Source organism: Dromaius novaehollandiae, chromosome 1 (assembly GCF_036370855.1).
Source record: "Dromaius novaehollandiae isolate bDroNov1 chromosome 1, bDroNov1.hap1, whole genome shotgun sequence".
NCBI classification, from domain to species: domain Eukaryota; kingdom Metazoa; phylum Chordata; class Aves; order Casuariiformes; family Dromaiidae; genus Dromaius; species Dromaius novaehollandiae.
The window spans coordinates 126438364-126450132 of record NC_088098.1 but is presented as its reverse complement, the minus strand read 5'-3'; the positions used below and the strand labels follow the sequence as shown (position 1 = coordinate 126450132).

General features: G+C 38.2%; 1 protein-coding gene across 1 annotated transcript; it reads right to left on the bottom strand.

The window, feature by feature from the left end:
- Nucleotides 1-579: 579 nt before the first annotated feature.
- On the bottom strand, nt 580-8672 carry DYNLT3 (dynein light chain Tctex-type 3). The gene is made up of 5 exons (XM_026104129.2): nt 8547-8672; nt 7113-7154; nt 5091-5214; nt 4049-4126; nt 580-2839 (listed from the first exon to the last, which is right to left on the bottom strand). The coding sequence occupies exons 1-5, from the start codon at nt 8574-8576 to the stop codon at nt 2763-2765; spliced, it is 351 nt and encodes a 116-aa protein (XP_025959914.1). The 5' UTR covers nt 8577-8672; the 3' UTR covers nt 580-2762.
- Between the last annotated feature and the right edge of the window lie 3097 nt (nt 8673-11769).

Genomic DNA, 11769 nt, shown 5'->3' with positions numbered 1-11769 from the left:
TCTCTAATGCAAATTCTTCTGTCCCATTAATAAGACACAAGAATTCATCCCAAAGACTGCAACAGCTAATAAAATAGTACTAGAAATGTGATTAAAATGTGATTGTTCATTCTGTTTTGCAATTCAGAGTTTTCTCCCCGAAAATAAACGACTACTTTGGAAAGAAAGTGGCAGAAGTGGTAGTGTTCAAAACTCACTTTGAGAGTTAATTGTAAGTGGCTCTTTGTTCCCAGAGAGGATGGGAAATGAAAAGATGGGAAAGAAAGATGTTAATTTGGCTAGAATATGATGTAAAATACAAATACTTTTCCCAGAGTTTCCTAATAACCTTTCAAGAGCAACAAAAACTTTAACATGCGTGATCAAGACAAGCAGGAAGAGCAGTAGGTCTGAGTAGAAAACAGGTGTGAGAAACTAATCCAAGCCTGGGAACTGGCCTTTGACAACTCTCACCTCTAAAGCATACACACAATTTTAGGAAGTTTCCCAAACTCTCACTATTGTATACAAGTAAAGGAAAGTAAGAGAAATGTTGTTCTCAGTTGTGTTTACATTGATCGAGCAGGCAAAAGGCAAAAATACAACTAAGGCAAATCTTTATTTTTTTTTTTGGTAGAAAGAAAAATGAAGCAATATTATAATTAAGCAGTATACTCTTGGTTTCTAGTGAAAGATCTTCTGCACTGGAACTTTCACCAAGCCTAATCTAAGTAATAATCTTACTCAGTGCATTTTATTTTCAAGTAAAGCAAAAATACTAAATGAGATTGTAAACAGCTATTTGGAATAATATTCCTCCTGTCCATGGCACCTGAAGGCCCATTAAATGAGGATAACAGTCATCACTATATTTTTACTCACACACATCTTACACAGTATCAGCAGTTCCCAAAGCTTTTTCTGGCTGTCATTCCACCTAAGTTTGTTACCTTGTGCGATCCCAAACACAAGTGCAACTACTGCATTTTTGTTAGGTTCACAACTCAGGTCTTAAATGTTGACAGCTAGTTTGGAAACTGCTATCCTAACCCAAATAATACTCAATTACTCTACTATATATCTGAAAGTTAGTACAACATGCAAATACATCTTCATACTACACCTGCTTGTTAAGCAAATGCAATGTTACAGTGGCTTAACTTTACTTGCACTTAGGTAAAAGCTGAATTCTATTTGTCTGCAAAGCAACAGATTTTGAATAGTACTGTGAATTACACATACACACGTTCTTTTTGTAGTCTTCATACCAACTATGTACACAATTTGAGCAATGAAATGCTTTTTAGCTCATTCTTTGCACAGGACACTTGTTACATGTCCTAATAGTCAGTTATCCAAAAAAGAATCAAAACTGTGTAACAGTGCTTTCATACTATTTGTTAAAATGCAAAACAGCCTTACAGTAGCTGTTAGGTAGTTATCAGTCTCTTCCAAAGACATGCACTAATCAAGAAAAAATTCTACCATCAAGCAGCATTTGATAAAACAACTTAATGTAGCTGCCACTTAGTGGCAGCAATCATTTAGGCATTTTTGGTATTGATATAACTTTATCATATAATTTGTGCATTAGTTGACAAAAACATAGGCCCCAATCCAGCAAATACTTATGCATGTGCAAATACATTTTTTCCATGTGGAATATTTTGAGTTGAGACTAATCAGATGAGCGAAGTTAAGAAGTTGCATAAATGTTTGTACGATGGGAACTCTCAGTGCTTACAACTTTTTGTAGGACTAAAATTCAATTCTAGACTTTGAGAATATAGGAAATACTCCTATAAAGAGTAGTTACGTTGTTTTAAAATAAATGCTTTCAAGGTAACAAGAGCATCTAGAAATGAGTGTGCCTTCTCCCTGAACAACTTATTTCTTCTTGGAGAAGTATGGGCCCAGTCTTATTCCTTTAGCTCCTGGGTACTCTCCTTTGTTTCATGAGGAATCAATAAAGTGCTTGTCACAAACTCCATAGTCATGGAATAAAAATCAAATTTAAGTACCTTTATAATATCTTTAAAAGTATAAATTATGGATTAAATGCTATCACCTGACCCCCAACATGTTTCCCTGAATTAGTAACAAATACAATGTTCTTCATTCTGAAGAAAAATCAGAATTCTTGTTAGAGCTAGGTATATTTCATATTTGCCCTGGCGAAGTTATTTTGTGCCTCAGGCGGAAAAGCTTAAGCATATTTCATTTCAATGCTTGTTCATGCTCGACTGAAATGTGATGCTTATGTAATTTCACAAGCATCAACATTCAATATGCAATTTAACTTTGTTTAATCAAACACAAAGTACTGATATTGTTTACAATATATCCACTCTGAATTGTAGTCATCATTTGTTCCCAGCTCATCATAATCCTGAGGTCTTGCTTGCCCTTTCACCTTTCCTTTGATTAGAAGTTTGTTGTTTCTCTTGAATAAAGTGTCTCTGATATAAGGTTTGATATAAATTGTATTGATCTTTGTGGCATCTTCTCATTAACATCACCTCTGAATATTTAAGTTATTTAAATTACAAAAACTATATATATATAAATATATGGGGGGTGCTAGGTTTCAGATAATTAACCTATAAGAATTGGCTGAGACTGTATATTCTCTGTAGAGAACTTGTATATGATATACCTCCTCATACAAAAAAAAAAAGTGATTTGAATTATTTAGTCATGTGTTTAGTAAATGATAGGGTTTCGCTGTTTTGTTTTTTTGTTTTTAAAGGCTCCGGTGTTACTTATATTCATCTTCCAGTCAGCTACAGGATAATAGCAACTGCAAAAACATTGACAATGCAGTTCATCGTTCGGTTTTCCCATCTCACTGTGCAGGTTCCTAAAAGAGATTTTTATTACAAAATAAAAATAGAATCCCAGTATCTTTACTAAATTCATTTTATTTCAATGTAAATTATGTGAAATTAATATGAAAACTTCAGCTGTGATTTGAGGTAATTACTACATCTGGTCTAGAAACAGGTCAATTTCTCAACATGTTTTCATAAACTTGTACATTATTTACCACAAATATGGTTCTTGTATGCCTAATCCAGGAAGAGAAGACTAGTTCAGTATCTCTTGAAAAGCTAGATTTGCAAAAACCCCTGAGGATTTCCTATCGAAATTGGCAAAATAATCCCACCAATCCCCCCCCAACACAAAAATGTCTAGATCGAGTACATTCCAGTGCATTTACTTTCTTTAATTTCCCTCTTCAATTGTATCAGTGTCTAAATAGACTCATATAATTTTTGGAAATCAATAAGGTCATTGTTTATTTTTATGAATATATCTGGAAACAAATTATCCTGATGCTTTATAAACCAAAAAAACAAAGATAAGTAAACTGTTCTTGTTTACGTGAAATTCATTATTTTTTTAAACTTGGTTGACTTTCTAATACAATCCCTGTTTTTAACTTATAACTTGGTGCCCTCTTCTGGAGAAAAAAACCTTAACCCCTCTCCTCACCCAGACGGGTTTAAGAATATTTTAATCTTATTTTCTCACAATACCATGAAACTGGGAAAAATGCATTTAGAAATTACTTAGATGCAAATGAAGTGTATCTGAAGCCTATAAATTGAATGTTAGTTCAGTTAAATACATGCTGTTAGTCAAACTATTACTATCTTCTACTGAGCTCTGTTCATCTTCAAAGGAGCACTGTCCCCTTTTAACAGACAAGTGGATGTGTTCAGGACTATGCAATTGCATATGCTGCAAACAGTATTTTACTGCCTCCTCAATTGATCTGCAGTTACTGAAGAGGATTACATTTTTTGATTACTGTTTCACGATGAAGGCATTTCTGCTATTGCTTCTTATAATGTAAAAAGCAGTCTCTCTTATGCCTGCTTAAGACTTGTTATCAACAAAATCATTCAGTTCTGGACAGTTCTGCTGAAATTATAAACAAGCATCTAATTCTGGAAGCTACTGCTTCTATAATCACTCTTCCAAAATATTCAACAGAACTATTACAACTGAGCAACAGGTAGCATTTCTTTTACTACAACTTATTAATTTGAGTGAGGAAGCTTACCATCAGTTGTGGTATCCCAGAAGCAAGAGCTTGCTGTGTGGAGACCAGCTCCACTTCTCTGCATCACTGCACAGGTTACTGAAGGATACAGGCATAAAATCAGAGCTTTCATTATTAATACAAAAGAGGTGAATCATTCAGAATTTCAGAACTAAAGCTTGCATTACGATTTCAAATGGCTGAGAGGAGGCCTTCAGCTAAGTCAAAAACATTTTTGACTAATCCCCTACCCCATTCTCCTCAGGAACTTGTCGTTCACCTCAAATATCTTTATTCACATAAAGACAACAACCTTAACATAATGCTTGCTAATAGGGTTATGTTTTTTATCTTCTAAGCTACTTAGATATGGCTTGTGACTTGTGCACCTTGGAACTGGATTACAGGTACTGTCCTCATGGCTGCAACAGAAATTGTGCTCGAGAGTTGTTTCGCAAAAGTATTGGCATACCGCTCTTTGAAACCATACTCTAGTGAGGTACAGCATTTATAGACTGTCCTGCAATTGCCGTAAAACCAGTGAAAATCTGAATTCAAGACTTAACCCACTCAAAGTGGGTTAAACTTGTACTTATTTCCACCTTCCTTCCACAGACATGCCTGTATGTATGTGTGTACGTATGTATGTATGTATAATGGGGCATGACCTATCTTACAGGACTGACAATGTTTTAAATATCTGTATTTATATGAAATGCAATCCTACTAAAATTATTTTTAGATAAACAGAATCTATTTCCTGAACTTATACCAAAAAACTGGCATAGATGTTTGGAGGCTGCTTACAGTCAAGAGAGACCAAATGACATGTCATCTTCAGGCTAAGTGTGCTATTGAAACAAGTAAAACTCCCATGGTTTTACTGCAGGTATTACTTAAAATCTATACTACAGAAGAGTTCAGGTCTTAATTCATTATCTGCTCCACTTTGTTTACTAGAGATTTAAAATTCTCTATTCAATAGATCACTGTGTTAAAACGAACCTTTCAGCAATTATTTACTGTGATTGTATGGGGTAAAAGTATAGATACTTGTACTTACCAATGTACTTGTATGTTTTTCCTAGTTTCACCAAATGTGTCAGCGACTGTTCTACGATAGCTGCAGTCCATTGGTTGACTTTATTGTGGTTATAATCTGCTTTGCCCAGAACATCTTCTATGCACTAAAACAGAGTAAAACCAAACCATAATAAATATGAAATACTTAAAAATGCAGATGTTTAAAATGTGTCACATTATCTGGGGAAATTTATCTGGCAATTGGATCACTTTAAATCACTTCAGTTCATCACGTATCAGTTGCTAAATGGGAAGCAAAACAAGCCTTCTTGGAAGCTTATTTTCACTACATATTTACCACATTACTAGAAAGAGGTATGTAAGGCTATGACTTAAAACTTCCTGTAGGAAAGACCTTAGCCACATGTTTTAAGTACCAAGTTAAATAAACGGGTCCATTTACCAATGCAGATGTCCCATTGTCCCCTTATTCTTAATGACTGCCTATTTCAGCTGGGCTTTCAGAAGCTACTGTGATGGGAACTGTACGACTTTATTCAATAATGCAGACTTGGGCTGGCTGACCTTTCCAAGTCTGTGAGCAATATACCAAAATCTTCAAATAGACAGAGCCACAATAGTGAAACATGTACCTCAGCTAAGGGATGAGAAAGATATGAGAACAAGAGGTATGCAAGGGTCATATCTTGCAGCATGAGAGACACCTGAACTGCTTGAAAATTGCCTGTTCTCCCACAGCTATATATATAGGCCAACCCTGGCATAAGCTTAAAACAGTCAAACAACTGAAAGCTGTAACTGCTAAGTCGTATCCTCTACCCCTAAAGAAACTCTGAATTATGTGCTGGTGGGAACTGTATTTCTCAATGTTAAACAATAAAGAAGTGCATACCTGGAAAAGGCAAATAAAATGAAACTATATTCTCCTCTAATTCAATAACATAAATCCCCTGCACTAATGACCCACTGACAGGCTGCGTAAGAGATTTGTGCCCTGGATCTTAAAAAGCCCAATTAGTTCTGATCACAATGTATAACGCTGGATAAAGGACTCAATAGGAACAAACACTCATAACAACAGACTAGAAGATAACTGAGGGACAGCAGTTCTTAAGAGAGTTTTTGTTCCTTCCAGAAACGTATCTAACACTAGAACTCTTCACCTTCAGTTAAGCTTTAAAGCAGAGCTTTGGCTTTACTCCCCAGGTCAGATATAAGAATAAAGAGAACTGTCATACAGTATTTGGCCTTTCGAGGCAGGGATAGTTATAAAAAGCTGAATGAACTGACTTCTAAGACCTCGCTGCTGTGTATGGGAACAGCTCTAAAAGCACAGTTCTTTCCTTTCTTGACAGAGCATACAGGAAAGGACGCGCAGAGTCCCTCCAGAAATTCCTTTATAAAAAATGATATTTCCCTGCAAAACCTCACAAGCTCTGTGTCACAGGGTCGTCTTTACTCACTTTCTGGTTCCTAGGCATTTAATTTAGACTATCAGGCTATTCATTTTAAGCCTGCTCTATGTAAAAATTAATCTTTAAAAACACTGATAGAGTAACTGGAGCTCATGTAGTCCAATCTTTCGCTCAAGGCACAGATAACTTCAAAGTTTGATCAGGTTACTCAAGGCCTTGTCCATTCAATTTTTTTAAATTTCTAAGGATGGAGACTCCACAAGCTCTCTCAGCTATCTGTTCCAGTGGTTAACTACTCTCTAGATAGATAAGGAAAAAAAATTCACAATGAATTTCCCTTGCAGCCTGTGACTGTTACCCCTCATCATTCCACTGTAATGCCAATTTTGGCTCTCTCCCCTCTCAACCCCCCCGCCCCCTTTTAGGTCAAGGAAGACAGCGATTAGATGAAGCTTCAAAGCAGTTCCAGATGAAACTTTTTTTCTACTTCATATAGATAGTAACTTATATTTCATATAAATTGGACTGAATTTGCTCTAGGGTGGTTAATGGAAATAATTGTTTTCACTATATTTCAAGGCAAGGTAAAGATCATCTTTGGAATACTATCGTTAGGTAAAACCTACCTCCTTAACTATGTTGTGGGCTTCATCAGCATTGAAGATCATCTGTAATAAAATTTAAATGAAATTTAATTATTTTTATTTCTGATAGAAAAGTAAACACACAATGCAGTTTTACTCCAAATAACATGCAATGATCAGGCCCTGCATCTGACTACTTGTATTGTATAAACTGCAAGCATACTTTTAAAATCTTACTTTTAAAATCTCACTTTTTTCAGCACTAGAGATATGTTATTTAGTGCTCCTTTGCTAGTTACTTTTGAGTGAGTCCAAAAAGCTTAGGCCTCAGTGTGTGTGGAAACAGGTTCAATTTGCATTTTCTGTAAAGATTAAATTCTACTTCTGTGTATGCTTTTTATCAGAATATTCTCCAAGACAAAATGATGAATGGCAAATCTTTCCTCTGGGTTTTAATCCTGCTTTTTATTGGAGCTACAGGCTTACCAACCCCTGGGTAAATCTTACTGCCAAATGGTAACTTAAGATTTTGCAGTCCTAATATCAAAAAGACCGTCTTTAATGTTCAATAGCCTACCCAGCTCGAGTATGAACAAAGCCAGCAGTTTTAATGCATCCCATTTTCACTCATTCCTACTAATCAGTTTTCAGCTTGGCTTCCAAAGGAAGTGTGGCATGTGCAATTGTGCCATCTGCTCCTTCTTATCCACCAATTTCAAACATACGGGCAAGGGCAGAAATCTCAAGGACAATTATTTTCCTATGAGTTTTGTCACGAAAAATGGTGGCTGGAGACCTGAACTCCGGCGCCGTGGGGAGGGAAAGGCTGGCTTACTCATTCTGGCTGGCAACGATCAGCCGATAGCGCCAGATTGAGCCCAGCACTTGGGTTTTTTTTCCCCAGGGGTGACATAAGAAAAATGGCCAGAGGCTGACAGCATTACAGCGAGCAGCAGCATCCACAGTGCAATTAAAGTATCTCTGACTTTCCTCTGTATAAGTTCAACAAATGCACCTTCTGCCTACTAGAACTGAAACAGGCAGCTTCACAGGCAAAATCCCAAGCACGCAGAGGCCGGTGCCTAAACCCCGAGCCGGCAGGAGGGAATCCCGTGCGCGCACCACAGCAGAGACTGCTCCCGCGGCGGCCAGGTGCTGCCTGCTCGGTGTGCCAGCCGCGGGGGGGGGGGGGGGGGGGGGGGGGGGGGGGGGAGGGTGTCAAAACGGGGGAAGCTGGGGGCACAGCCCCACTTTACAGCTAAAGCTTAACACAAAGCTGAGCGCTTGAGGGGAGCTGCACGCGTACAGCGCGCATGTATCACCTGTGGCTGGCACGGCTTTGGCAACCTGTCCCCGGCAAAGGCTGCCCTTCGCCGGGGTGGGGGGGTGGAAAAGAGAGCTGTGAGCGCTTCGTCGCCGCTTCCCTCCCCCAGCAAGAGGCGGCTGCGGCCGCGGGCCGAGCCGGGCGGCTCCTACCTCGTCGCTGTGGGGTTGAAACTCCTCCATATCCCCAGCGCGGGCGGTGTCGGCGGCGGCTCTTCCGGGAGCGGCGGCGGCGGCTCGGAGGCCTGCGCGGCTCCGCCCCACTCGGGGAGGGGGCGGGAGCGGGGGCGGGGTGCCGCGAGAGCCTCCCGCCCTCGCTCGCCCTCCCTCCCGCCGGCTGAGGGCGCCCGGGCGCCGCCGGCCGAGGGCCGGGCCCGGGCCCGGGCTGGGCGGGGCGCCGCTGCTGTGCTGGCGGTGTGTGAGGGAGGGCGGCAGGGAGGCCTGGGCGCTATCGTTTAATCACCTGTGATGTTTCTCAGCATGTTTTTAACAAGCTGAAATTGGAGGGATCACTGTCTAACAGTGCAACCGTGATGGCAATAAAATGCACATATGTAAGAAAGGCAGGGTAATGCTCCCTGTGTTGGGGGATACTGGAAGTACGGCGCCTCCTGTCTTGAGAGTAGATGTAATTATCAGTGAGAAATTTTCCTTGCTGTTGGACATTTCATTTTTACATTATAATTGCCAGCCTTCCGGCATTCTGAGCCAAACCTGCACTGTATTCCAACCTGGTATTTACAGTCTCGCTAGAAAGGCAGTGAAATGCCTATCTGTAACCTTACCAGGGATATAGATGTGAATGTGTGTGCATGTCTCTGTGTGTGTATATATATATCTTCTTTGTTGGAGATATGTAAGTGTGTTTGAGGAGCAGTAACCCCCCCTCCTTTTTTTCCTGTTTCTGCATGAATCTGTGTCGATTATCTGACACACTGTTGTGATTAGATTTTATTAATGGTGAATTGCAATACCAGTTTCTTTAACTCTACTTTATTAAAAATAATTGATTCTGATTTTTTTATTTGACTCAGTATAGTAACTAGGAGCTTGTCACTCTTTCCTTCTGAAGTTGCCTGGGAAACAGGAAAAATACCTAGTACAAAACAATACAAAATTGTTGCAATGCTGTTAATTTTGTTGAATTCTGGGGGCAAGTCTTATTTAGATTACCCACTGTAATACGTTCTTCTGGCATTTCTAAATCAGATTGAACATGAGATAAAGGGCCAAGGGTGCCTCAGTTCCAATTTCAGTTTTGGTGGCATATATTTGGATAGATAAATGGTTACCTTACAAAAATCTCTCCTGTTCAATGTTAATTGTACACAAGTTGAAAAAAATTTGCACATAAAACTACAGGGTAATCAAAGCTAAGCATCCTTCTGTTGGCTTGCTCTGGAACTAGCTTTCATGTTTAATATTTGCTAATGGATACAGTAAGAAGAGAAGACTGAACACGAATACTAAATCTCTTTAAAAGATCATCTTGATGAACAACGGCAAATAGATATAGGAAAATACATGAAAACATCTACTACCAGCTACTACCAGTAATATATCATTTTTTATGTCTTACTAGTTCAAAATTAGGGACAAAAATCTGTGTTTATTTTTAAAGAAATAGAAGGTTGTCAGAGCATGTGTTGTATATGCACTGGTATCCTAGAGAAAAAACAGTGCTAAAAAGAGCTTACCCTCAGATTTTGTTCATTTTTTCTTCTCTGTATCTTCAGAAATAATGAATCTTTGTGTCTTCAGGATACAGGATATTATCAAGCTGAAATAGTTTCTAGACTTTTTCAGTTTTGTTTGGAACGAATCCTTCTCTGAAATATTAGTAGCGGTTATCTCTGAGGATTCTATGGAAAATAGAGATCCTTTGACTGGGGCAGCCTGCAGGGGGTCCTAATCCGAAAAGTTAGCTATCCTTCCTCCCCCACTATTCTTTACAGGAAGGAGGACAGCAGGGAGACTGAAGAAATTACAAGCCCATCAGGCTCCATTCAACATCCAGAGAGCTATGAGCTAAATAATAAAATGGCAGAACAAGTATTTATCCAGTAAGTGTTTGCAACAAAACACTCAGCATCATATATACATGAAAAGACAACATGGACTTGTCAAGAGTATACGTCAAATAATCTGATTTTATTCTTTGGCAGGACAACTGATCTAATAGATGAATAGGAAATAGTAGATGTGTCATTTTACAGTAAATGTGCCTTTTTATGCTGTCCCACATAACTTTCATATAAAATACGGATATACAATTTAGAGAAAAAAAGTAACCAATAGTTACTAATGAATGGTTATCAAAGTAGGAAGAGTAATCACAAGAAGATTCTATTTTGGCCCAAGAGCTAATCAGCATTTGTAGCAATAACTTGAATCATAGAATAAAAATGGTGTTCATAAAAGCTTTTTAATGACAGCACGTTGAAAGAAGCTACAAGCACATTGAATACCAGGATCAAAATTAAAAATACTGAATAGGTTGGAGAAATCAACAAGAAGAAATTTGATTAAAAAATATAAAGCACTGTCTGTAGAAAGAAGACATCAAATGCACAAATGCAAAATGAGGACTGATTGTCTAGGCAGTCATGTTGCAGAAAAAATTATGGGGTTACAATAAATGGAAAGTATTCTAAACAACTAAATACAGTTCTGCATTGAAGAATATCATGAAAGGCACAAAAAGCAATTACATTGTTCTGCTTGGTGTTGGTCAGGCATCATATGTAGTTTTCTGCCCAGTGTGGTGGCATGATAGAAAAATAAAAGTGGTTCTTCATGACAGCAGCAAGACTGAAAGGAAGCTTAGAAAATGTGGTTTGTGGAGGAATCGGGTTTGTTTTATACCCCTTCTTCAGTCTTTTTTGTAGACAGATGTCTTTGAATGTGTAGCAATTTACTAAAAAAACATCAACAGACCAACATAGGATGAAAAGTAGGACAAGAAATAATGGGTTTAATTTGAACTAAAGGAGGCTTATGTTGAATATTAGGAAAAAAATTCCAAGTCTAAGAGTACTGAAGCACTGAAATGGACTAAGCACATGGTTTTGGAATCACCTTCACTGGATAAATAGAACACACTAGATAACATCTGCCAGAGCTGATCCAGCTAGCCTGGATTCTCCTTCAGAGAGGAGGATGTATTAAATGATCTTTTCAGACAGTTTCAGACTTAAATTGATACAATTTTCACAGCTATTGAGTGGTTATTTTCCATTTCCATTTCCTTTCTGTTTCTAACTGATTAATCTTTTGAACTAATTTCAGTATCCAAAATCAGCAATGTTTTTTCTTTTCTTACTGAAAATGAGTAATGATTTTACTGATTTCACAAGAGTAATACTAAATTGTAGCA